Genomic DNA, 27,822 nt, shown 5'->3' with positions numbered 1-27,822 from the left:
CCCACCACAACCCGAACCCTACGATGAGGTTAAACCACCCACCCATCTTCACCCTTGTCTTTCAAAGCTGGGAAATGAACGTTCAGAATGACAGAGCCCATTGAGGAAAAACTCGAACGCTGATGGCTGTGTCATCCACCCAGACACTGTTGCTGTGGCTGGTGCCTGGGTCTACCGAGAGCTGAGAGAGGTGGGCGCTCTGCCTGGTGGAGTTGTGAAGATGATGAGGGGAAACTGGCAGCGGAGTTTTCCTGGTTTGGAAAAAGAACTTTTCAGCACCTGCCAAACTGACAGGTTTGCCAAGAAATTTACTTTTGCCAAGAATTCTACATTAAACAAACACACACGCCTACCTCACCCCTCCTCCTAAAGATGCATAACCTATTGGGTAAAGAAACAGCTCTAGGAAGGCGGACAGTATAGGTTCACGAACCTTTCTAGTTTCCAGAGCATGGTCCACTTTAAGCTCCACCAGATGACCCAAAAGTCTATGCATCTCACATCTCCCTGACATTAAAGTTTGGGTTCCAAAGCAAGAAAGTTAAGGCTTGATTCTGATCTACGAGGTTTTTGTTGTTGTTGTTGTTTTTATTATAGAAGTCTATTTACACAAGGTGTGAATGTACAGAGATGTACATTAAAAAAAAAACCCCTGGGAGGTTGCTGGGTCTATACTCTCCTAAAGGTCTGGTAGTAGACTGGTATTTGGTGACTTTTGTCCTCGTGTCTCCCTTCCTTCCCTCCTGTCTGCAAAGTACAGCCAATGGCTGAGACACAGACAACCGATGCCATGAAATATGTAACACGAGCTGATCTGTAAAAGCTTCTAGACCAGACTAAAGAGAGTGACCAACATTCAAGCATCTCAGCCTCTTCCCATGTCTTCAGGGAAACTGTTACCTGGACTCTGAAGCATGTCTACTGAGCCCTGCTAATGAGAGAGGACAAGACGGGAGGGAGGAGCCTGTGATGCTTGTGCCCAGCACTCAGCAACCCCAGCTCCTGCCCTTGGGGCATTTAAAGAAGCCGAGAGTTGGCCAGAGCGCTGACCCACAGTGCTGGGGGGTCAGCCCACGGACATCCCTCCGAGGAGGGCAGAAGGACCAGGATGCCCAGGGCTCACAGGGGACAGTCCATCTCTCCAGGTGGGCACCCTTGACTCCAGTCTCCCCCCTTCGCATTCAATCTGTCCAATTTTTCACCGCACCACTCTGAAGTGGATATGTGAGAGAGAGAATAAAGTCATATCCTACCCGTGTGGTCTTCTGTGCCATGCTTAGCCTGACTGATGAAAAAGACGACCGTGAACCTACGAAATCAACTCTTGTGACCTGGGTTTATGGGCCCAGAGAACATGGCAAAGGTGCTAGGATGTCACTCCTGTGATTCTGCTACGCGATATAAGACTCCCTCTTGCTAGCACACTCGCGCAGAGGCCGGTGTGATGAAGTAAGCATCCGTGTTGGGAAAGCCCGTGGAAATTGTGAGAAACTGTGAGCGGCCTCTAGAAACCACAGGTGGCCCCTCAGAGCTAAGGAAAGCCCACAGCCAACAGTCGGCAAGGAGCTGGGTCCCCAGTCCTACAACTGCCAAGAACTTAATTCTGCCAACCACCCGCATGTGCTTGGAAGTGGACTCTTCCCCAGTCGAGCCTCCAGAGAATACAGCCCAGCCAACATTTTGACTACAACCTCGTGAGAGCCTGAACAGAGGATCCAGTTAAACCATGTCCAGACCCCTGATCCAGAGAAATTGAAACAATAACGTGGGTTGCTTTCAGCCACACCGCCGGTGGTAGTTATACAACACTAGAACACTAAAGACAGTGACCATCTCCCACCAAGTTACTAAATATGACCAACGCCCACATGGAAGGAAATCTATAGATTCATGAACCATTTATTGAAGAGATTGAGGTCCTTTTTCTTTTAACCTATATTATGGACTTGCTAGTAAATGACCAATTGTACATTCCCCATAATTTCACACAGTAAGTTCAATCAGCATTTTCATTGAAAGAGCACAAAGGGAGCAGGTTCCTGTTCAAGAGAAACTTTGATGAACTAGACATCTAAGTACTAATCTTAAAACAGCTGATTGTTCTTTGCGATGGGACACCCTCCACAGTGTGGTCGTGACCAGTGTGGACTGCAGACCCAAGTGCATGTGCAACCCTAAAGCTAAAAGGCAAGGACAGAGAAGGGGGTACACCTCCAACACCCCTACTGCGCACCTAGAAAAGAGAACCAAACTATGCCTAAGGGTCGCCCCTTGCTCTGCATGCTCCCGCCGGGCTTGCCCTACCTTTTCCTTCTTCCCTGACACAACCTGGACTTCTTGGAGGTCATGGCTCGCCATCAACGAAGGGACTTAAGCCTGACCTTAAACCCCAGAGCTGGGTCCTCACCAACTCCAAAAACTTTAGACCCATACCCCTCCTTGCTAGACAACAAGGCCACTAAAAGACTTGTTAACGTTGTGGTTGCAAGTCTGCCAGAGAGGGGCAAACACATCAGAGGAGATGCCAAACAATTTCCAGTCTGATCTTTTAATCTGGGGAAGAATCAAGTGGTGCTGGGATACAGGTCCCAAGGTTTACCCTGTGCAAAAAGAATCCTAGGCCTTTCCCTGGGCTAACATAATTCAGCTGCTCTTTTCACTCATCCATCCACCTATGGCTTCCGTGTCTTGGAAGAGAGGTGCCCTAAGGACACTTGGGGATCCCGAGGCTGAGCAACCCCATCAGAAGCCACATAGATCTCAGCTCTTGGGGTGGCCATGCGGGGCCCCTTTGCTATCAAGTCGCTGGCAAAGCCCAGGCACTGTCAAGAGGAGGAGAACTAGAAAGGAAGAGGGCTGAGTGGATCCAAAGGAAGGCTTAGGGTTGCTGTTTCCCGCCCTGGCTCCCTGCAGCCCAGGGCCAGCCTTCCTCCTCCTCCCTCTTCAGGAAGAAGGAAAACACTTCTTCCAGGTGTAGTTCTTTCCGCTCCTGGACAGAGCAGCACAATTTTGAGTAGTATTCCTCCTGCCTGTGAACACACGTCCACCCCTTGTCACAGCTGCAGGGGCTGGGCTGGGTTAGGAAGATGATCACAAAGTGAACCCACTCAATAAAACTCCCGAAGTTCTGGAACCTCTGAGATCCCCTAGCATTGTCAGGCAGGGTCAATTACAGCTCGGGGTGTACTTACAGAGGTGAACTTACCTTACAGCCAGTGAGGCCTGAACCGCAGGGGCGCTGGACTCAGGCGCCCCTTCCAAAGCCCTGTGCCTAATTGTGTGTGTGTGTCCTTTTATTTTCCCCAGAGAACGCTCCTCAAATTGTATCAACTTCGGATCCCCCGAATCCAGGTCCACCCCTGCAAGGGACAAGCCTGCAGACAGCAAAGAGTCCCGGGAATCCAGCGGTCCGTTCGGCGGAGCCGGAATGGCCTCGCCGCACCCCAGCGGGGTGAAGGCCTCCGGAGTTCGTTGCAGGCGGGGCGGCCGAGGGGGCGGGTCCCAGCGCGTCCCGGGAGCCCCGGCCCCGCCCCGCGCAGGTAAACAGCCGCCCGCAGCCCGCGGAGCCCGCCCGGGAAGCCAGCCCCGGCGCAGCGCCAGGCGCCCCGGGGAGGCGGGCCCGGCAGGCTCCCAGTGACCCGGCGCCCGCCGCGCCCGGAACGAGCGCCCGCGCAGGCAGCCCAACCTCAGCTGGCGGGGCAGGCGGGTGGCACCTGCGGGCCGGGCGGCTGACCAGGGCACGTAGCCAGGGCGGGGGAGTGCACGCCTGTGGCTTCCCAAGACCCTGTCGCGGGGCTCGGCCCAGGGGCGCGTAGGTAAAAATTGGTGGAACTGTATACACTTAGGGTCTGTGCCTTTGTTATATATATCTATATATATCTATATATATATCTATATATATATATCTATCTATCATACCTCAGTTTAGAAGGAAGGGGGTAAAAGAACGACCCCTGGGCTCCCACGTGCTTCCAACTTTCACAGATTCAACCATTTATTACATGGTGGAGGGGTGTAGAATGTTGCACCTGGAAAGCTTTAGGGAGCAGGGTGTGGGGAAGTCACTTTCTGCCTCCTCCGCGCAAAGCAGAACCGATCCTGCCACTGCCTATCACCATCTTGGCCAGAGTAAGATTTCCTGGACCTCACCTTCCTTGTCAGCCAAGTGGGGCAATCATCTGGAAGTCGAGCTTTAAAGGAGGTGACTAAGGCGCATAGCACCCCGCCTGGCCCACAGTCTTCACCTAATGGCCTTTTGGTCCTTGCCTCAGAACAGCAGAGGAGAGTGTCTTTGATAGGTCCCCAAAGAAGATCCAGAGGCTAATACCTATCCCCCCATCTCTCAATTACAGTCACCTGGAACAAAGGGCCCATCAGAGACAAAGCCTCGAGGGAACAAGTTCCAGCCATCAAACAGTCAAGGCCGTGAAGACTGAGAGGCAGTCCCCGCAAGCAGTGCTAATAGCAGCTTAGAGAAAACACACTTGTAAGCTCCAGTCCTGAAATATGAGCTCAAGGAAAAGACGGAAACCTAGAGATCTCTTAGGACAGTTCCTAAATATCCTCTTACCTCCTGCGCCCTTAAGGCTGAGAAAGGTAGAAACACAAAAGCAAAATTTGATCCCCATGATTGGCTAAATATCTGTGCTGGTGGTGGCTGTGTTTTCCATAGAAAGCACTGGTCAGGAAGCAGTGGGACCCAGAAAAGCAAAACAGAGATATATGGGAGGATTTGAAAGCCTTGGAATTTTCTGAATTCTAGACCCTCAAAGAGCCTCCTTTGTCAGCTGAAACACACTGCCTTTCCTCGTCTTCTGAAACACTTCTTGAAGACACTGTAATTGCTTGGCCTGAAGGAGTCACCCTCCAAGGGAAAGCCGGTTCTCCTCATGCACTACCCTGTACTGTTTCCGGAAATGATCAGAGTTACATCCCAGCATGCCTCCAAAGGAAGGGCAATGGCAAACTCAAACCCGAGCGAATAAGGATTTGAAACCAACATAATTTCAGGAATTTTCTTTCTTAAATTTAAATTTCAGGTAAATGACAAAAATGTGTGGGGGTTTTTTTTTTTTTGGTCTTTTTTTTAAATTAATATATAACATATTACTTGTTTCAGTGGTACAGGTCTGTGATTCATCAGTCTGACACAATTCACAGTGCTCACCATAGCATATACCCTCCCCAAGGATTTTTCTAATTTTACTGACAAATTGGGGGCAAATATGGGTAGGAATAGATTTTTAGGATGCTCAACAATGGAGGGAAGAACATAAGTCTAAATGAGTCTCAATTTATTGACCTATAATTGTTACAGAGATCCTAGGGTTACTGTGCTAGCATGAGAAGCCTAGGACAGCAGGTGATTATCCCTAAAGTACTGAGGATCGCTAAATTGACAGCCCAGGCTGTCCATTACGTATGGGTCATCTAACACACTCATAAAATTCCATTACTAATTGGAAGTGGTTTATACGGACTGGGCCCAGACCCTGGGTGCTGGTGATGTTCCAAAGACACCCACAGACTACTTAGTTGAAGACTGATTACTTTGGACCTCTTTCACTGTGGACAAGGCACAGATTTCACCCCACTAAAGCAGGCTCATATATCTGGATTTGCAAATTGCTTCCCTATCACTGTGGCATTCTATGTGATGCTGCTTCGGACCATGGAATTCACTTTGCCATCAAAGAGGGAAGGCAACGGGTGGGTACCCTTGTGATTTGAGTCTATCACCCAGGAGCAGTCATTTGTTTCGAGCTGTGACTTGATTTACTGCAGATATGGTTTCAGGACTAGCTCTGAGACAGTATCTAATGAAGTTGAGATGCTGTCCTTTAAAACAAGTGTTCAGAACCAGGGACCAATACGTGGGGCTGTTTCTCCCAGAGCCAGACTAAGCAGGTCTAGAAGATGGGGGAGTGGGGGTGGTGCCTGCTCCGTTTTACCTAACAACTCACTCTTTTCACCTTTGGACCCCACCAGTTTAGAGGTTTTGAGTGCAAAAAAGGAATGCGCCACTATCGGGGGAGCTGGCGATTAGGGTAGCTCCGTTTGGAAAGGGGAAGTATGAAGTTGCAATTGCAAGAGGGAGAGCTCCACTATCTAAGCAGAAAGCTTTGTTTAAAAGTGAACAGAGAAATCAGTGTGTGTGTAGATGCAGAACAGCAAAACAGTGAGACTAATAAATGGAATAAATGTGTTTTCTTTCTTCTTCTGGGTCTCCACTATCTGAACTCATTCCAAAATTTGAAAATCCACTTTTTGGTGAGTCTTGGTAGGGAGGCATGACCAGCTAGTTCATGGTCATACATGGACACAGGACGGAAGCTCTGCCAGCTTAGATGTTACTGCCCAGAACTTTGAATGTGGAACCAGGACACAAAGAATCAGGGTCAGTTTAGAGTTCATCCCCACGGTGGTGGTGGTAGAACCAAGGAGAGGCAGTTTGAGGAGTGGTTTTCAGTGTCCAGGGACCAGCATCGGGGGCTGTGGCACCCAAACCGAGCTGCTTTTGAGATGCGATTGGGTCGTGGTCCCAGATCTCTAGCTTTCTTGGATCCAGCCCATTTTCAAGATTGTTTCTCCTATAGATTTTATGAGCTCCCAAAAGCCTTCCATTAAATTCCTAAGTTAGCTGGAGTTGGATTTGTTGTTGTGAACCATGAATCTAACTGGCCTATCTCATCTGGGCTCTTTCCTTGGCTTATACTAATATTAGGTAGGGGAGATGTTGGGACTAACTTTAGTTAGCTCTTATATTATCAACCCTGGCAAGAAGCGGCTTGGAGAAGGACTGAACACAGCTCATTCACAATAATATCCCCTTTATTGATATTAATCACAGTTATGAGGTCTTGTCCATCAGAAAGTTTGCATTATGTAGAACTACATACAAAGACATACAAATACACATACACCAACCACCAAACCCATTAACTTCAATCAAAACCCCTGAATGTCTTCCATTTTGATCATCAGTGCTCCAGAAGAACATACATAGACCCAGCATAAGGTTGGCTTTTGAGGTGTCAGAGCATTCACAGAGCAGGGTATTCACCCTTGGAAGCAATTCAACGTGTAAACTCAGAGGGCGGGCATTGATAAACACAACACCTGAATGCCTGGGTCTTGGGCTGCCTGCCTTAATGGCAGAGCCCACTCAAGGTCCCACATACTCCTTTGACCAATGAGGACGGCAGGCCTTACTTAGCTCTGTTTGAAGCAGACAAATTATATCACCCTATTGGAGAAACTATGTGTAGGAAAGAGCAGATTGGCTTCTAGTCTACTTCAAGTCATCCTTCAGAATCATTTCAGGATGATGACTTGGCTAAGATTTACCCTACAAGGGGAATGTAAAAAAGAAAATCTCTCTTTTTCTTCCTATGCCTTCTTCCTTCTTCATCCTAAGCTCTCTGGCCAAACTCCAGCAAAGCCTGCGATAGCCTAAGGGTTCAAGGTCAGGTTACAAGTCACATGGTCAACAGGGAAGGACCTATTGCAGATTCCAAATGTCTTTCTCTCACTTAGGTTAGCTTAAGTGGCTCCCTCCATAACTACACGAGGATTTGAGTTCCAACTGTCCGCTGGTGTCCCCAAGTCTCTTGGAAAACTGAAGGCTATAAATTTATCAAAATAAATGTCTAGGGGATTTGGACACCATGACAAACCCCTTTGCTCTGGGATCCATAGAGTGCAGAGGTCTCTAATCAAAGCTGCATTCACACTCTGTGTTCATAGTTGTCTGAATTCCCTAATTCCCTTAACATCAATAGTGTCAATTTTGCCTTAAAAAAAATTAAAAAAGAAAGAAAGAGAAAGACTAACCTATTTCCTTCCCTTTGTCTGTGTCCCCTCCCATACAGCATCTCCCTCGGGGGATGCAGAGGAAGGCATGTTCTCTTGGGCTGGCTGGACCATGGAGAGTGGGTTGCTATGACCGTGACGTTCCGGTTCCCGTCTCATGGGCACATGATCAATGGTGAACGATCAGGAGGGACAGATGAGAGATGTCCTGGCCATTCCGCTCTGAGTCATGAGGCAAAAATGCTTAGGAGGCTTCTCTCTTGGTAGCTTGCTCCTGCAGGCGGGGACCTTGAGAAGCTGCCACTGAGCCCAGTGAGGGAGACTGAAAGTATGACAGCAGAGACTTCCCTGATCTGGGCGTCCTTGGTAATACCGCCAAAGAAAGATTCTATGCAGTGGCCAAACAAAAATATGGAGTTCCGTGACACCTTGACATTCTAAGTGAAACCAAGATCTCCCTCCAAAGAAGAGTAAAAACTGTCTTACTATAATCAGAGTCAATCAGGATAATGAGATGAAAAGGAGAGAAAGGAAAAGTGTTTTAATGTAAAGGAAGAGGCTTGTGGTCCCATTGAAGCCAACCATTGCAGTTTCCTGGTGCCATTTTTCCTGGGGTCCGAAGCATCTCAGCACTAGCCCAGGCCAACATCAAGGGACATCATCACCACGAATCCCAGGATGGAGGCCCAGGAGGCCAGTTTCCCGTTACCACTAGGAAGGAAGGGAAGGAAGACCTTAATGCACTCTGGGACACCATCCAAGCTGGAAGCATCCTCTGTGAAGTCCAATTCCAATAGAAAGTACACCACTATGATTAATAAGAACAATAATACTGACAAGTAACACTTCTTGGGGCTTGCTAAATGCCAGGCAAACTAACTCACGTAACCCCAAAGGATGATCACATGAGATCGGCACTATCATTAATCCCTTGTTACTGGTGGGGAAACTGAGGCATACAGAAGTAACTTGCCCAAAGATACCTCTCGTGGCTCTGGAATATATGCTTGAATAATACAGGGTGGCAATTAAATTCTTGATGATATTATTGAGTATGACCTTTTAATCTAGCCTCAACATCATTCTGCTATAAAAACCAAATGAAACAAAGAAAGCAAGCCCCTTCCCCCTGACACCCAGCCCATAGCAACACAACGAGACTATGATGGATAGCTTTGGCTATCAGAGCTCACCTCTCCCCTCATTCCAGCCCCAGAAAAATCCACCGAGGGATGGGTGGGAGAGAAAGGGACAATACACAAAACTAATCATCTGGATTAGTGGAGTGTAGATGCCCCTGCCTTGGGTCACTGGTCAGTCTCTCCACCCTCCCTGCTCATCTCTCTTTCGTTTCTGAGAGCACATTTGAGAAGGGGATGGGGATGATCCTGGGAAGGGGCTGGAAGGGGTGGGAGCGAAGAAAGGAGTAACAGATGAAGAAAGAGAAGATCTGGAGGCTGGGGCCCTGGGACTGGGAACCTGGCCAGGGGAAGATGAGGGACGGTTCGCTCTCCAACCTGATCTGAGCCTCCGGGATGATGTCGTCCATGACCACATAGACCATGGCGCCAGCAGCAAAGGCTAGGGCGTAGGGCAGGAGGGGCTCAGCCAGCACCACGGCAAAGGCGCCCAAGACCCCGGCCAGTGGCTCCACCATGCCGCTCAGCTGCCCGTACCTAAGGAGAGACCAGAGACATGTGCCACCACGGGGAGGGTCAAGCAGACACGCAGCCAGCATGCTCAGACTGCTGACTCAGCCCCAGAAAACGGATGCCTTTCCTTCCACATCGTATAGGCGCCTGGCAGTGCAAAAGGACTTCACTGTGTTTTCAGCCACCGCCTTCTTCCCTGACCTCCTCTGACGCGGCAGGTGCCCCCTCCCGGGTGTCCTGTGGGGTTTTAAGTTTTCCCCATTGTTTGTTTTCCATAACAGCATTATTGAGATCTAATTCACATACCATAGGGCACACCCATTTCATGTGTACAGTTGAGTGGTTTTAGCATAGTCACAGGGTTGTGCAACCATCACCATTACCTGGTTCCAGAACATTCTCATCACTGCAAAAGGAAACCCCATACCCATTAGCAGCCACTCCCCATCCCTCCCTCCCCCAGCTCCCGGCAACCACTGATCTGCTTTTTGGTCTCTACGGACTTGCTTATTCTGGGTATTTCATATAAAGGGACTCATGCAATGCTGGCCTATTTCATCTCGCATAATGTTCTCAAGGTGCGCCCGTGTCGTAACACAATATCGGCATTCACTTCATTCCTTTTATGAGTAATATCCCGCTGTACAGACACACCACATGTTCTCTATCCATTCACCAGCCGATGTCGGCATTGTCTCTTGACCGGCAGGACACTGGTTAGGAGTGGTGCGGACGTTTCCCAAGGACGGCTGTGCCTGCTAGGTTTGGGGGTTCGGGCCACCTTTGCACCCCTTCCGAAGGAGCTGCACCCACACCCCTCTGCTGAAGAGGTGAACCTACCTGGCCCGGTGTCTCCTGAGACCGGCCCCCACTACCCCCATCTTGGATTAAGGTGAGATTTCTTCATTTAAAAGAAGAAGCCCTTCATTTGAGCAGGTGGGTCTCTGTTGCTTGCAATCCCAGGAGCCCTGACGAAAACAGCAGCCCACGTGAGCCCTGAGGCTTCAGAGAGCAGGAGAGAAGCTGGTACCTGGTCCCCACAGCTGAGCCCAGCCGGCTGTTGGGTTGAATACCAACAGACAGGGGAGCTGGGACATCTTTCCCACTATCCCGGGTGTGGGCATCCGGCAAGATATACTGCCTGTGAGCCTCAATCTCTCCACCTGTAAAATGGGGGTAGGGAAACCCAGAAGTGCCCTGGGGCATTTCCATGTCCAGCTGGCCTCCCCAGTGACAGGACAGGGCCGTGAAGCCCCCCACGCCCCCTGCTTCTCCCTGGCCAGGAGCAGACAGTTGGCATGGGGGAGACACTGTCTACACTGCAGGACCCTCTAAAGGGACACCACTTATGCTGTGTGCACAGGTTGGCAGACCTTGCAGCTCTGTGGTGTGTGTACAACTCCCGGCCTCAGCTTTGTCACTTTGGGGAAAAAAGTGAGTTTGACGTCAAGCCCAGACTGGACTGAGAAGAAAAAGAGTTCAGTCTTGGGGTCCAGATGCTGAGCACGAGGCCCCCCGCCCCATTCCCTCGCCTCCTGTCTTGTGGTGCCCCTCCTGTAGGAAATAACAGTCACAGCTTTGGGGCTCCTGGAACTCACATTTGAACCACATCTCTAAGGCCATTTGCCCTGCCCTCACCCCGTCCTCTGTTCCGTAGACTCCAACAATGGAGGAAGAGACAAGAGAGGGTAAAATAAAATAATTTAGGGCACCTGGGTGGCTCAGTCGTTAAGCATCTGCCTTCGGCTCAGGTCATGATCCCGGAGTCCCGGGATCGAGTCCCACATCGGGCTCCCTGCTCAGCGGGGAGTCTGCTTCTCCCTCTGACCCTCTTCCCTCTCGTGCTCTCTCTCATTCTCTCTCTCTCAAATAAATAAAATCTTAAAAAAAAATAATTTAAGTATGTGTAAGAACTTGTAAGTCATAAGGTCCCATAAAATGGAAGGCATTTTTCAATTGTTGTTATTAGCAGTCTTTTCAAACGCCCTCACCGTACATTCTAGAGTGGCGATTGTTTTAACAAAGAGGTATTCTGGGGCTCGGAGTCCTGAGTTGAGGGACAGATTAGACTTCTAGTTTCGGAGTCACCACTAAGAGCTGGTCATCTGACGCTCTGGGCCACGGTTCTCCCCTCTGAAAACTGAGGACTCACCTTATGTGTCACTGAAAAAGTAACATTAAGGAATAGACTAGAAAGGCCACAGGGACCCTGAAAACACGTTTTCGGAGTGCAAGAGGCATCATCTCCCAGACCCTCCTGACACAGTCCTGGTCTTCACGTTGACAAGGGTTCTGAGCCGGGCCAGTGTAATGACTCTTGGAGATAGGCTGTGGTCAGATGGGCCTACGTAAAGGCGTGTGACATTGAGAGTAGACGCTGGTTTACTTCCTACTCGACAGGGAGAAAACCCAACACTGAATGGGCATGGCGTGGCTATACCCGGAGGCATTTTGAATAGGAAACATGACCATTGGGGCTGGTTTATGTAAAGGTCGAAGGTCAAGAGATGAGTTTCTTGAGCTTCCTTCCACGCCTGGGGGCGCAGGATTCAAACAGATTGTCGGCATTTTAGCAGAAGCTCCAGGGTCGCTTCCAGGTGGGAAGAGGCAGCTCTCGGAGAAAGAAGCCCATACGAAAGACTGCTCTGAGCTTTACATCAGACACGACCCCGGCCTCTGAGAGCAGACACTCTAGAGCACTTACCAGAAGGCTCTCCAGGGGGAGAAGCCAGCCCCTCGCAAGGGGAGGCTGACAGCCAGGCCCTCTGGGAAATTCTGGATCCCGATTCCAATGGCTAAATTCCTGAAAGAGCAAGAAGGCACATGAAGGCAACACCCGCACACACACACACACACACACACACACACACACACACACACACAGGACCCCCTCGCCTAGACCCAACGCCGTCCTTGGGTGTGGGAGATCCAGCTGAGACCCATGGCAGGTGCAGGAAGGAGAGAGTTCAGGGCATGTGTGAAGGTACAGGGCACACGGAGACGAATGGGCTGACGCAGACCGTCCACCCTTCCCGCTGTCCCTGGTCCCCAGGGATGCTCGATCTTTATGGGGCCGCAGTAAGCAGAGAACGTGCTGGCTGGGCATGAGGATGACCGGGGTCTGCCCCTCAGCGGCATAACTTTGTGCAAATCGTTTGCCGTTGGACATCTCAGATCCTTGCAAATAGCACAACCGGGCTTGCCCGGGGATGGTAACCTCTCCCAAGAAGGACTGCTTCACGGCCACGTGGCCCAGTGACCTCATGCCTGTAAAGTTCCCAGCGCGTGTGAGGTGCTCAGTACATTGTGGTTTTATTCCCTATGGCATGGAGATGGGTACAGGGCGTTTTATTGGGAGGCAACCTCAGGAACGGGACAGGGGAGTAGTGAGCAGACTCCAACAGGGACACTGATCTGCTGGGCTTGGCTATCCCACCGACCCTGCAGGTCCGGCCCGGGCACCACACTTCTTTGGGCCCCTGCGGTGCTCACCGAGATCCTCCCTCCTCTGCTCCTACGGGACTTAGAGGGGCTGGGCTCTGGGAACTGGTCAGGCTCGAGGACAAACTGCCCACTATCTGCAGAGGGTGAAAAGGGCCGGCCTTGGGATCAGGGTCAAGAGTCTTACTTCTCACTTCTTGGGTCCCAGGTCTAGGAACCCAAACCCAGCTTTGGATAATACCGTCCAGCCCTGCTCGAGTTACAGGACCGTATAAGCTCCCACCAGCCCTGGGCAGAAATACAGCTTGTTCTAGAGGCTTCTGCTATCAGTGTCATGGGGGCATTTGAAATATATTTCTTTTTAAGAAATGAATCTTAAGGGTCCATTTGCCAATATTTCACTGGCCCCTGCCCTGCCTTCTCAAACAGACCCTCAAAGGGGTGATCCTTTTCCCCGACACTTTTCCAGGATCCCCTCCCCACTCCCAGATGGGTAAGTGGATACAACCTTTCTTGACCTTTTGCAAAGCCCTGAATCAAGGTTTCTCTCATGAGGAAGATCAAAGTGTCTGGCCAGTTCTTGTATCCCTGTCCTGACCGTGGAAACAGCCCTCTGTGGCGGGCTCAGTGGCACGGCCATCGCCTGCCCTGCCCTGTGCACAGGTAGGCGCACGCCATCCACCCAGCCTAACTCCAGAGTGGCCAGCCCCGTGTCACCGGCAAGTCAGAAGTGGGGCTCCCCGTCCAAAGTCCTCATGGTGACACAGCACTGACTGCAGCCATCCACCAGGCGGGCTGTGGAAGGCTCCTCCACATCCTGTCCGGGAGCCACCAACCTGATAAGCGGCACAGAAACCCCATTCTTCTACCCCTGGCAAGCCTCATTACCTCGGCCCCGCCCTGGCTCTGGCGTGGCGCTTCCAGCCCAACCAGGTGCCACACCCTCGGGATCCTGCCAGGCCGTCCCCAGCAGGGCACCACCTTGCCAGGTGATCACCACATCTCCCCTGAGTGCTCCTGGGCTCCTTCACCCCCCGACAAGGGCCGGACTGCAGCTTCTCCGCCCTTCCCTTCTTCCTATAGGTCCCTTCTTAACTCGGCTCTGCTCTTCACGTGTGTACACGTGCTCGCCCGAGTCCCGCTGCTCCGCTGGATGCCCTGCATCCGTGAGACATCAACGAGCTAGGGGAGACCCAACAGAAGGACTCGGTCCCCTCCGCACCCCCTGTTCCACTTCGTCACTTGCATCAGCTCGGGACTGAATTACAACCCAGAGCCCTCGGCCCTGGCCAGGCCCTAGCAAACGCCGATGCCTGGGCCCACCCTCGAGACTCCAGGGAATCGCTATGGTGTTGGGCTCCAGATCCGCAGACTTGGAAGAATGTGCTGACGGCACTGAGAGCCAATGACCTAAGACATCATCAGAGTGGGTGAGGACGAAGATCGTGGCCATGGCCACCTCCGACCCGGGAGCCCCTTCCCTGACTATCCTGGCGCCCAGCATCATGGCGGGGGGGGGGTGGCCCCAGGTCAGAGCTGAGGACACCAGCGGCTCCTTGTGAATGCACCAGCCGGCCTGTAGACTGGGTCCGTCCTGTGCATGAAACCCGAACTCGGGGGCCCTGGAGGGGATCCTGAAGAAGAGAGAACAGAAGCAGCAAAGTGGGGGTGATGCTGGGGAGACAGACTAGTAACAGCAGAGAAGAAGAGAGTGGCTTGCAGGTGCCCAGGGCGAAGGAGCAGGGCGGCCGGGGCTCAGGCTGGCAGGGTTGGTCCCTTGGCAGCAGGAGCTCGGAGCTGACTTAGCAGGGGTGGGGGCCAGAGCAGCAGGCTGGGCTGCAAAAGGACAGCCTGCCAGGAAGGAAGCCCCAGATGCTCCCTCCCTCGTGCAGCCCTACTCTGCTCCCCCTGGGCGCCACGCGACCCACCTGGCACTCTTGGCCGCATCCCCAGGGAGTGGGGTTTGGTGGGCCATCCCCTCCTGTGTTCAACTTTGGGGGCGGAAAGCCCAGATGAGAGGTTTCCTTTCCGGGATGGGCTATGAAGATTCCAAACAGGGTTCGAAAAGCAAAGGGGAAAACCCAAACCTTGGCCTTCCCAAGACAGTGAAGCTGCTGTGTTCTGTGTTTTGTTCTTCCCGGAGGGAGCACAAAGACACATCCCCAGTCTAGACTGTGGCAAATGAGTGGCAGGGAGAGGGAGGTGGGGACGAAGGGCTCATTAAGAAAAGAAACCACAAGCTCTCCCCTGACAGCACCCCTTCCCTTCGGTGTCAAGCCAAGCCCCACAGTGATCTGTCACCTGAGCCGGACCAGGATTAACAGGGAGGGGAGAGAAAGGCCAGGAAAGGCCGTCCGTGGGGAGAGCAGGGGCAGGGAGGAGAGAGGGAGAGTGGAGAGCCGGTGGGCGGAGGGGAGCCGGGGCCTGGCAGGTGCAATGCTGGCCCTCCCGGCTGCTAGTCAGGAGGGGCCTCCCTGCCCTTATCTTCAGATACCGCTGATCCCAGGAGACGAGCGACAAGAGGGACGGCCATGCCGGTGGGCAGTTGTTTCTGCTGTTTCTTAGAGGCCTGGAAGCAACTAGAGGCCTGACCCCATTTCCCCTCGACCAGGCCTGCCTTCTCATCTGCATCCCCCTCAGCCCCCAGAGGAAAAGTCAGAGAACGTTCGGGTTATAGGGCCGTTGGAGGCCCCGTTGTTCAACACCTTCGTGGTTAAAGGAGGAACAAAGGCACAGAGAAGCTGCATGTCTTTGGAGACGGTGTGCCGGACACTGGGTGTGCCAGCCAGACCTGGGCGGGGGGGACGCAACTCGGCCTTCACTTTGTCCTCGAACCGGGCACAAACTCCCCTTCTTTTCGGGTTCTTCTGTGGACAATCGCTGTGAAGTGCTGCTCACAGCTCACAGCCCAGAGCTGGTCCTACCATTCAAAATTGCCCGAGGTTCCTGAATGAGGCGGCACTCGGGCTCTGCTGTTCCCCACACCGCCCGGTGACCTTCCCAACCCCATACGAATTTCTTCTCCAACTCATGCTCCTCAACCTTCTCGGTCCTGTGACCTCCTCCTGGTCACAAGGCCAGCAATAGCAACGGACAGCCAGCTGGGAGCCCCCTTTGAAGGGGGGACTCCAAATCCACCATGGAGCCCTGGCCACGTGTGAGAGCTTATGTCATATGTGAAGAGAGATGTGAGGAAGGAAGGGCCCCCCATCATCTTCAAGGAGTTTACAGTTGAATCGAGGGCAAAACCCCTGCCTACAAAGAACTACAGGATGGCGCCCAACTGGCTCAAGGCCGTAAGGGAAGCACAAAGCCCGCATGGAGAACATTCCAGTAGAGGCAGAGGATCTGAGACAGAACGTGACAGTCAGGAGGGACTCTGAAGGATGGGGACCCCTTTAATGGACAGAGAGAGATAAGGAGACACATGTCTTGTGGGAAGAAGGAACAGAGCAAGGCAATGTGTGAGATGGTAGGCCGGGCCATCCAGGCCTTCTTTCTTGCCCCTTCCCCAGTTCAAAGCCCACACATGCACGTGTGCGCACACACGCGCACACAGGACATGCACAGAAGTCACAGCCCAGCTCTCCCAGACGTCAGTCTTGTAAAAACCGTTCCTACACACAGGAAAGCATCACAGTCCGCTGAGTCTGCTGGCTTTCGAGGGAAAACCTGAGGGCTCAGGGCCCCGGCCTCAGCCCCACCCCAGGGGTCGCCCCAAAGCCAAGTGTGGGGATGCACCCCAGCGGTGTCCGGCCCACGTCTGGATGCAGACCCCGTGCTGAATGAGACGCGTGGAGGGCTCCCTTGAGACCCATTTATTTATTGGCCATACCCACTCAGACCTCTCACTTAACATCTCGGGCCTCGAACTTGGGGAGAGCTTTCATCACGTGCCCTGTGGGCAACATCACAGAGCACACAGTCCCCATGCGATGACCTGTGGCCAAAGTCAGCTCATCTCTCATCTCCCATCTCCAGCTCCTAGGCCTATCAGAAGGTGCCTAAGGTCCCCCAGCTGGAACAGAAATGATCATAATCATCCCTGACATTTACTGTAGGTGATGGAAGGGTCAGGCGTGGTTGCGGGTGTTTTACATGTAGCAAACCCTTAGTCCTCTCGGCCACCTTGTGTTTCCTACCCTTAATATCCCCATTTCACAGATGGGGAAGCTGATGCACAACAGCTGTCCCCAAGGTCACCCAGCCATGCAGTGGCAGTGGTCACATACTTCGGATCCTCTGGGCCTCACGCAGACCCATCAGACCATCCCGGGCTCCGGCGCTGCCTCATGCCCACTCAGCAATGACCTGCGGGTTGGGCCCACTCTGGAGGCAAGGAGAGCAGACCGGATTGAGGAGGTGTTAGCCAGAGACCTCCAGGGTTAAGGGGGTTGGAGCATCTCTATAGCCGGGGTCCTCAGCCCTGCTGCGGTGGACGTTTTAGGTCAGATCGTTCTTTGCCGTAGGGGCTGTCCCGGGTACTGTGGGATATGTAGCGGCATCTCTGGCCTCTACCCACCAGATGCCAGGGGCATCCTCCCAGTCCTGACAACCGAAAATGTCTCAGACACTGCAGAACGTCTTGGGCGGGGCGGGGTGGCAAATCACCCGTGCTTGAGGACGACCGACCGAGAGTAAGCAACAGCTTAGGTGAGCTGACGTCCTCACCAAGCACCTGAACGCCAGGAGGAACGATTTGGGCCCAGCAAGGACAGTATCTGATCTCACTCATCATTCGTCTCATCTGAGAATTTCCAGGCTCGGCGGAGTTGAGGCTTCTCAGGAACTTGGCGGTGGCAGGACAGACTCCTGGGATTCAGGGCACGCTCGACACTGGGGAATGACCAGGCCTCCGCTCCCTCATGCCTAAGGCAGTAGCTCTGGGACCCTGGAGTTGCACGATTCTGGGGGAACAGTGCACATCGTGTGCTCTGCGAGTGGAACCCCTCGGAGTTGTGCAATGGGACATTCCTGCTTGAACCCCAACTGCAGGTTATTGCTCAGCATTGGGTTTAGTTCTGTGGTTGGAGGCGAGGTGTCCCCGGGGAGGCTACAGTAGGGAGAGTCACCGATTTCCCTGAGAGTTGGCAGGAGAGCGTCCTTGCAAACCCGCAGCCTGCTCTCCAGGCTATGTTCTCTGGCCTGCCGATAATGAAAGGAGAACAGCATATTCCTGACAAGCCCCACTTCACCCGGGCCCTCAGATCCTCCCCTGGGCTGCGAGCATGTGTGTTCTTGTGTGGCAGGCCCTTACATACTGTTTTGATTGTTATCGTCCTGCCCTGAAAGGCCTGAGTGTTCAGGCACAGCGGTGATATCACCAGCTTCCCACTCGGGCTGCCACTGGAGGTGTTTGATGAGCCTGCAGGTGGGAAGGGGCTGGATGCTCCCCGCGGGGCTGCCAGGGCCCTACCTGCTCCGTGGAGCTGGTTTAGCACGGAAGGGATCTTCCCCCACCCCCTTCTCTCGGTTTTGGGAGGCTTATTGCCCCAGGCTGGAAAGCCGCGATGACCCATCCTTTCCCTTAAAGTCGGTGGCCCTTCTCAAAGAGGGCGGGGAAGAGCCCCAGGAAGTCAAGCCACAAGCCAGGGTGGCGTAGGAGGGTGATTCAGACCACCACTGCACACCTCTCCTTGAGGAATAGCCTCCTGGGGATGGAGGGGACCTCTCACTCCCCGAGGGACGCCCTGGGGATCTTCACCTGCCAAGTCTCCCAGCAAATAAGTCAGTCCTCCCTACGGGCCAGGTAAGAGGCTGCCTCCACGTGATTTAAAAGCACCTGGGGGTATGGACCCGAGAGCAGCATGTTTCCATATTCATAAAAAGGCTCTACCAGGCTCGCGGCTCTATCAGTAGCCCCCAAACCAAAAATTAAGCAAATGCCCATCAAGGATGGAATGAATAAAGCGACAGTGATGTGTTCACCCCATGCAATAGCGTACGGGCAACAAGAATGGACAATCTACAGCTACGTGCAACAGCAGGAGGCATCTCAGAGGCAAAATCATGAGCGAAAAAGGCTAGACACAAATCATGAATGCTGTGTGCTTCTAATCGCATAAATTCCCCAAACGGGACAAAACTGAGCTACCTCTTCTTATCTGCTAATTGATAGGAGGCGTCGGGGGCCAATAGCAACAGTTTATTGGTGAGTTCTCCTTTAAAGTAATTGATTTTTAGGGGCCCCTGGATGGCTCGGTCGGTTTAGCATCCGATTCTTGGTTTCGGTTCAGGTCATGATCTCAGGGTCCTGGGATCGAGCCCCACAACAGGCTCCCTGCTCAGGGAGGAGTCTGCTTGTGGATTCTCCCTCTCCCTCTGCCCCTTGCCCAGCTCTGTCTCTAATAAATAAATAAATCTTAAAAAAAAACTAATTGATTTTTAAAAACAATGCATTCTAGCAGAGAATGCAGACGGTCTCAAGGTAGGACTTTAGGTCCTGGGTGGGGGTCACACTCTGGGGACAAGAATAACTTCCTATTGTCTTTTAATAAAGATGTTTTATTGCAGCTGAGGTACATGCAGAGAAGAGCACATACTCTAAGAGTTCTACCTGATGGATTTTCAGAAACTTACTGATCATCACAAAACCCACACCCAGCTCAAGAAACAGAACATGCTGAGCGCCCCAGGAGCCTCCAACTCCGGGGTCCCTGCTCTCCAAGAGGAGCCCCTGCCTTCACTTCGAATAGCTCAACTTGGTCGTGCCTGCTTGGGGACATTCTGTGAATAGTTTAGGGGGCCCTACAAGACCCAGGTGGAGGATCCCATGAGGGTTATGGGTGCTGAACACTTTGCAAACTTGGCATGCGGGTGGTGTCCCCCCAGCCATAGGTTTGGAGACCCCTCGGTGTAGGGTCTTTCCTGGGATACCTCCGTTCGTCCCCCTGCCATCCTTCCCTCCAGTCTCTCATTCGCTGATTGTTCCAGTCACTCCATCTGCAGGATCAGCATTTGAGGGGAGGGGATGCAACAAAAACATTTTGTTCTCCAGCACAAAAAATACCATTACAAGCCACTAAAAAATTTTCCAGCATTTTGGTACTTTCTTCTAAAGAGCTTTAAGTAAGTGCCTTTATAAACATTTATTCTTTCTTTCACTTAGCGGGTATAAGTTCATTTTCCATTTGGTAGACAGAGTAACCAAGGTCCCACAAAGGGCAGGTGATAATCTGAAGAACACAGCATGGGTCACCGCAATAAGGCAACCCGTGCTGGGTTCCAAGCCTTCCCCATACGCCATCTCTGTATAAAGGCGGGGAGAAAAGTGGCCAGTGACGGCTTTGGGAAGGAAGGCCACAAACCTTGATGTCACTCTTGGCCACTCTCTCTCGCTCCTCACACACAACCTGACAGGGAGTCCTGGGGGTCTATCCTCCAAGCCTGTACAGATCCAGGCACTTCCTACCCCTCCACAGCTACGCCCAGGTGGGGACCGCCACCTTCTCCTGCCTGGTTTACAGTGGCAGCGTCCTGCCTGGTCTCCCTGCTTCTCCCACTGCCCCTCCCGTTTGTTCTCTCCACACCTGCTCCCTGGCTTGAAACTGCTGTGGCTACCCCTTTCACCCACAGGCAGAGCCCAGGTCCTTCCCCTGGCTGGCCATGACCTACATGTCCCCGCCCTCTGTCCTCTCTCTGACCCCCGCTATTCCTCTTCCCTGTCTGCTTCCACTCCAGCTGTCCAGTCTCTCCCTCTACACTTCTCTCTCTGCATGCTTGGTTGCTCCTGCTTTGGGTGTTTCTACTGGAATATTCCTCTTTGGGTATCTGTGGCTACCTCTGCACCTCTTTCAAGACTAGGCCATCTGACTTTTCCAAGGCTAGGTCATAAAAGACATCGTGGCTTTCGTCTATGTCTCTTGACCACTAGCTCTGGGGAAGGCCAGGTGCCATGGCGTAGGACTCTCAAGCAGCCGCACAGAGGCACCCATGTGACCCAGGGCCTCCAGCCAGCAGCCATGTGGTCCGCCATCTTGGAGGCTGGTCCTCCAGCCTTTCGATGGGGACAGCTCCAGCTGACTCCTTGACTGCAACCTCAAGAGGGACACCGAGCCGGAGCCACTCAGCAAAGCTACTCTCCCATTCCGACCCCACAAAGAACGTGAGATAATGTTTACTGGTTTGAGCCACCAAACTTTGAGCCATTTGGTTATTCCACAGTTTTAAGAGTCACCTTCCCAGTGAAATCTGCCCTTGTCCCCTTATCTAAAATCACAAACCATCCAGCCCTCCCATTCCCCTTTGAGCCCTAGTCGATTTTTTTTCCTCCTCTTCCTTTTTTTTTAAGAGCAATTCCTACTGTCTAAGCTACTGTACAACGTACTCATTTTTCTTTTTTTTTTTTTAAAGATTTTTATTTATTTATTTGAGAGAGAGAGAATGAGAGATAGAGAGCACGAGAGGAAAGAGAGTCAGAGGGAGCAGCAGACTCCCCGCCGAGCAGGGAGCCCGATGCGGGACTCGATCCCGGGACTCCAGGACCACGACCCGAGCCGAAGGCAGTCGCCCAACCAACCGAGCCACCCAGGCGCCCCGTACTCATTTTTCTTGTGTATGGTTTGCTCTCTCCCCCCTGTCTGACCCGGCATCAGAACAAGCTAGGAATCTCTGTCTGTTCACCCATGTGTCCCAAGCATCTACAAGAGTGCCAGGTGCACAAAGCCACGAAACAGGTATGCGCGCAGATGCCGGCCCGGGAGCCCCAGCAAGGCCGACGTCCTGTCTGCCCCCAGCTGCAGGTCATCAATCAGCAGCAAGCATGTCCCAACTCCCTGGGCCGCGGTGTCTTCTGCTCTAAAATAAGGAGGCTGAATCGGGTGACCCATAAGCTCTTTTCCAGATCCTAAGCTCTGTGATTCCTACACAAGGGCGGCTTTGTGGGCTCTCCAGATTCCCGGGACTGCAGAGACAGGCCTCCCCATTTGCCAAAGCTCATTTTCCTGGCCGTGCACATCTGGAAAGCTGAAAAACAAAACCATCGCCTTGTGCACATCTGGACGGCATAAACCAATCACTCCAAGAGGAAACTCTGAAACGGCTGCTCAGCGAAAAACCATGGTGCAGGCCAAAGGAGAGGGGCTGAAAGGCTCCTTTCTTTTCCACCCACAAAACAATCTTCTGGGCACGAAGCTGGAGGCTGCATTCTCTTGCCGCCGAATACCATACGCTCTCAATAGCCTTCGACTCGCAGTCTCTGTCACGTTGCTCTCTCTGCCTGGCTTCTGGCCAAGGCAAAACTTAGAGAACAGGGATTTTATTCCACCCCCCAATTCCCTTGTTAAGACCAAACGATACCTTCACTTATCCTTGGGGCATGTGGACCGAGTTCAAAGCTGAACACCACCTGCTCCTCCTCCTGCAGGGAGAGCAATTGAACAGACCGAACAGGGAGCTTTGAGCTCTGGTGAGAAATCGCGGGCGATTTGCATGCAGTTCTGACTGCAGCTGGGCAGAGAAAGCCGCCTGTCAATATGTGTGTTGTGGGACAACCAGCCCGGGCCCCCCGAACAAAGAGGAATGATATTCCTTTGCAAATGAAACGAGGTTCAGGGGCTCCGAACCTCCTGCTATCTCTCCTCGCTAGCAAAGATAAGCAGTGCAGGGAGTGGGGGAGGGGCAGGGAAATGTGCGCTTCTACCCACTTCCAAGTTCACTGCTAGTGATGTCAACGGCTTGATGGCCAAGACAACTTGGAGCACGGGAAGGCTCGAGCTGCAACTCAAAGCGTGTGCAATGAGTCAATCTCATGCACACTACTGGGGACACTTGCAAGGAGCAGATGAGGGTAGGTGAAGACCTGGGGGTTAGGGGGTCTGGTCATCCCTCACTGTCATTCCTTAGAGGTCTCTTGTGGGTGCAGGTGAAGAGCAGGAGCAAGACCCAGAGAGTTAAGGTCCTGAGCCCCAGCCCTGGGACCCTCACCCTTGAACCACGGCACCTCCCCAAGACTCAGAACACTACATCCATGAGACCACCACCTTCCGCTCGAAAGTCTGACAGCACTGAGAGCTCACGGCCCACAGCTCACAGCCTGCTGCCTCTGAGTGCACACTGATGTGAAGAAATCCAGGCGGGGCGCTGGAAAGAAATCTAACAAAAAAAAAAAAAAAAAGAAATCTTTTCCTTCCCCGTCCTGGCTAGCTGGGGATGCTGAGCTTTGCTGCTGGGAAACCACTATATCTTCTTGGCTTCTCAGCAGGGATGAGGGCAAGTACAAGATGCATGTGTCCGTAAAACCAGTGCCAACGAGGCGAGCCGCAGATCGTCATCAGCTGGGGGTTTCTGCGCATGCTACCACTGACACCAAGAAGGTGGGCGAAGCCGCCCTCATCAGCGCCGCTGCTTCCAGAAACAGCTGGTGCTGCTCACAGAGGTGCCTGGCTAACAGCAACGCGGCAAGAGCACCAGACGGCTTATTTAATAAGCTCCTGCTTTGCACCAGATCCAGAGATAAGTGCTGTCGATGAGTCATCTCATTTTACTCTGGCAATGGCCCTACACAAGAAATGCTAGTAACCCATTTCAGAGATGTAGAAACTGAAGCTCAGAGAGAGGGTGAAGTGTCTCTCCCAAGTTCATGAGCCCCCAAGTAGCTGAAATCCCAGCTCACATCTGCTGATTCTAGAGCTCCTGGGCTTCACTTCCACGTGCTGACCCCCACACTCCTGCAGAAACCTCGCAGAGCAAGGGTGGATCTTCCTGTAATCTCAGTTTATGAGGGGTAACCTGTGATTATGGGCAGTATTTCACACCATGAAGCCGTCTGGTACCAATTTTCCGCTGCAGGGGTTAGGGACAGGGGCCTAGCACAAACATTGTAAAAGATTCTGTTGGTTTAAAATATTCATGTTCTTTAATTATCTGTAAAATCAAAAGAGGTTCCCAGTATCTTCAAACGAATGGCTGGGTTCTGACACATACCCAGCATCCTTTTCTCGGTCAGTAATTATAAAGAATTCCTTGGCTACTATATGTAGATCTCAGTGGGCTCCAGTGGATGCCCCCGGGGCCATTCCCAAGGTGCCAGGAATCCCTAGCCTTCCTGGTGGGAGGAAGCCAATGAAATCCTCTCATCTCTGACCCCTGCCCTCTGTCTGAGGGGTAACGAAGCAATGCGAGTCCAGAGTGAGGGGAGGGCATAACCATAGGCTCTGACAGGGCACAAAAGAAGGAGAAAGAGCCGACAGTGTCCATCACACGATCATACCAAGAGCTGCTTGGTCCCCACCTGAGGGACCACTCAGGGACACGGGGGGTTTAGAGCCCATCCAGTCAGAGCTGAGACTTAAGGATCATCCCATGTGAATGGGAGATTATGGAGAAGACTGCCTTCCCTGCTGTGTCCTATCCAAAACAGCCAGTCCTCTGGCCTCTTCAAGAGCCCCCGTGTCATCCAAGACAGAGAAGCAAGGAAACTGCTTTCCAGTAAAGGAGATTAAGGAAACGTGACAACCAAATGCAATGCCAAAACCAACAAATAAAACATCAGCAGACACATCTATAAAGGACATTCGGGAGTGATTACAAAAATTGGATAGGGTCAGTGTACTAGATAATTTCATTAGATCTATGTTGAATTTCTTGGGTGAGATAATCACTTTATGGTTATGGGAGAGAATGTCTTTACCCTTTCTTTTTTCCCTCAAAGTTAAGTAGGTTGCTTTGCTCTGAGACTTCTCAAATAACTTAATATACAAATTTAATCATTCATCAAATGTTTAGAGAGTCCTTACTATGTGCCAGGTACTCTGTATTTTTTTTTTTTTTACTTTTTATTCTGAAATAATTTGATACTTACAGAAAAGTTGCAGAAATAGTACAGATTTCCTGTGTCCCCACCACCCAGATTCCCTAATGTTAATTACAACAGACATAACCAGGGGTACAATGATCAAAACCAGGAGAATAACACTTTACATCAGTGTGAAAAAGGAAGAATCCCCGCCCCTCCCCCTCCCTTCCCACTACTCCCTGTGAGTGATCAGTCTTCTTAGTTTCTGGTTTATCTTTGTACAAATGAGCAGATACATCTCTATTTTATTATCTCCCTCACCCCGCTTTTTTTACACAAATGTTAGCATACTACAGATGCTCTTTTTCACTTGGCTTTTTTTCACTTAACGGTATGTCCTGGTAATCATCCCAACTCAGTTCACAGAGCTCTTCTCCATTCTTTGTTACAGTTGCATACGACTCCACTGGTGGTCATACCAGTTTATTCAACCCCATTTAGATTACTTCCAATCCCTTGCAATCACAAACAATGTTGCAATGAACACATAACCTTGTGCATATCTTCATTTTCATAGTCTTAGAAGTATATCTGCAGAGTAGATTGCTAAGTGTTTCCCGGATCAAAAGGGAGAGGCAAATGTAGTTTTGCTAGATGTTGACAAGTTTCTCTCCAGAAGGGCTGAATCCATTTGCATTCCCACTAGCAACATATGAGGGTGCTGGTTTCTCCACGGCCTCACCATAGAATATGGTGTCATATTTTAAAATTGTGCCCATCTGATACGTAAGAAATGGTATCTTGGTGCGATTTTTTTTCTTGTTGCTACTTTAGTTAGCATTTTTCTAATTAGAAGTGAGTTTCAGCATTTTTCCTACATGCTGGAAGGCCATTTTTATACTTCTTTTGTGAATACTGGTCATGTCTTTTCTTCTTTTTTTTTTTTATCAGAATGTCCTTATTCTTAAAAGATGCAGCTGAAGTATATAGAGGTGAGGGGCCCTGAAATGTCAAATGGTTCAGTGGGGAAGCAAAGTACGTGTGTGTGTTTGTGCATGTATATTTATCTATCTATGGAGAGAACAATAGTCTTATTATACACACACATATACACACACACAGCCCCTCCCTCTCCACATACACACAAAATGAGTCAGTCGTCAACACACCACTATGCTCCCTCCCATAGCTGCAGCAAACACGCTCGATCGCCCAGCCTCCCCTTCTACCTTCACGGCTTCCACATGACAAGTCACTCTGGGAAGGACTTCAGTGTGGACAGGCTGGGCACGTTCCTAGGAAGCCCGGCAAACTCCCCAAGCCGGATGCCCCCTGACTCCTGGAATCCCATACAGCCAAGGTCTTCAAGGTGGGCCTCCCAGGCCTGGTCACTCCCCGTTAACCTTCACAATGTGTGCCATGATTACTTCTTTAAATCAACCTACCTTTTGTCCTTCAAATGCCCTTTTAAATAAAATCGTAATACCTTCGTAAGGGGAAAAAAAAACACCTGCCTTATTTGTCCGACACAGAAAAGTAAGTGCAGAAGTAAACATGTTGAAAGCAAATCAGAAATAGTGAGTTGGTGTGGATGTGATGTAAATCTAGACACCCAGATTTGGTGTCTGGGTGGATGGTCCAGTGAGGGCCCCTGGCCCCTTGCCACTTGCTGAAGTCAAAATTCCAGATGGAAATTCCTGATATCTTTTTTTTTTTTGAGGGGGGAGGGGTTCCCAGTGCAAATAAAGTCTAAGGGGGGCTTGAGACAGACCTCCTTAGAAAGGTCTGTTTTCAGGGCTGGCCCTTTGCTGGCTTCTGGGAACCTGATGAGGGTGTCTCTCTGTGCCCAAACTGTTTGTGCAAATCATATTGTTCACATTGCACACCTGCTTCACTTCTGGGAGTCTGGAATTTTAGTATGCAGTAGTCAGAGGGTGCCTATGTGACCAGTCCCCAGTAAAATCTTTGGGCACGGAGTCTCTAATGAGTGCCCTGGGTAGACAAGAATTTGCATGTGTTGTCACAAATTCATCCCTGGAGGAATTAAGCACACCCTGGGAGCTGGCAAAGGAAAGGACTTTTGGAAGCTTGTGCCTGGCTTCCTCCAGACTTTGCCCCACGTATGTCTTGCCTTTGCTGATTTGGCTTCGTATCTTTTCCCTATAATATATCTTATCTGTGAGTATGACTGAATGCTGAGTCCTGTGGGTCCTTACACTGAATCACCCAATTGGTATGTGGGCTTGGGGACCTCCAAGGGAAGAAGTAACAGCGGCGACTGTGGCTGGTGTCAGGTGCCTGGACCAAAGGGAGGCTGCACACAGCACCCATCACATCCTAGGGTTGCGAGTGGGAGGCAGCCAGGGTTCCCGACCTTGGTAGACTGGAAAGGGGGACTAAGGGCTGAGAGGGCTGGTGGACTGGAAGAGGCTCAGTACATGAAACCCAAGGCCAGAGGTCACCATGGGACCACAGGGACCAGTGATGGAGGCACATTCGAGACAATGCCCAATACCAGGTGGGCCTGTCACATCACAGAGAAGATAAAAGGAGGAAGGACAGCATCCCACCAGATGCTCCCTTTGGTCAGGAGAGATCTAATGCTGAGAATTCAGAGCTCCTTTAAGGGAGGAGGAAAAGAGGGAGGGGGAGTCTCAAACTGCCCGTGTTTATAACCCGAGCTGAGCATATTTAAGACTAGAGGTGACAGGATGATCTTTAAATGGCATGTGTTTACCATAGGCAAATGAAGGCTAAATTCATGGACAAGAGAGGTTCTCAAACTTGAGGGTCCATAAGAATCACCTAGAAGGTTTGTTAAAGCACAGACTGCTGGGCCCACCCTGAGCATCGGGTACATATGAGCGGGTCCTGAGAATACACACTTTGAACGGGTGACCCTGAGCTGCCAGGAGCCACGCTTTGAGAACCACTGACACAGAGACACAGATTCACACATCACAATCAGAATGAATGGGCCTCTGCACTGTAGGAGGGAGAACGGTCGGTCTGCCCCAAACTGCATGAGTGTCCCTGGGCAATGAGAATTTCATGAATCCACCCCTCCAATGGGCAGCAGCTGTGTGGGGAAGCCAGGCTCAGGAGAGGCTCAGGGGGGAGGTGGGCTCGTCAATTGCCCCAGTGAGGCTGTCTTGGCAGAGTTCTGGGGAAACAGAAATGTTC

At 51.5% G+C, this 27,822-nt stretch overlaps 1 protein-coding gene across 4 annotated transcripts in view; it reads right to left on the bottom strand.

The window, feature by feature from the left end:
• Positions 1-27,822, bottom strand: part of SLC39A11 (solute carrier family 39 member 11) — a 439,134-nt gene that overhangs the window by 103,856 nt on the left and 307,456 nt on the right. For 2 of the 4 annotated variants that reach the window (XM_025889875.2, XM_025889876.2), the window contains exons 8-10: positions 12,169-12,267; positions 9,330-9,488; positions 6,814-8,523 (exon numbers count right to left, since the gene is read on the bottom strand). The exons of the other annotated variants lie outside the window; for them this stretch is intronic. In XM_025889875.2, the coding sequence (XP_025745660.1) occupies positions 8,445-8,523; positions 9,330-9,488; positions 12,169-12,267 (337 nt within the window). In that variant the 3' untranslated portion in view covers positions 6,814-8,444. Of the gene's footprint in view, positions 1-6,813; positions 8,524-9,329; positions 9,489-12,168; positions 12,268-27,822 lie in introns of those variants that run through there. 4 annotated transcript variants of the gene reach the window in all.

Source organism: Callorhinus ursinus, unplaced genomic scaffold, assembly GCF_003265705.2.
Source record: "Callorhinus ursinus isolate GAN/ISIS: 27379988/994484 unplaced genomic scaffold, GSC_fseal_2.0 scaffold50, whole genome shotgun sequence".
NCBI classification, from domain to species: domain Eukaryota; kingdom Metazoa; phylum Chordata; class Mammalia; order Carnivora; family Otariidae; genus Callorhinus; species Callorhinus ursinus.
The sequence above is the reverse complement of the archived record's forward strand: the minus strand, read 5'-3'. Positions and strand labels throughout refer to the sequence as shown.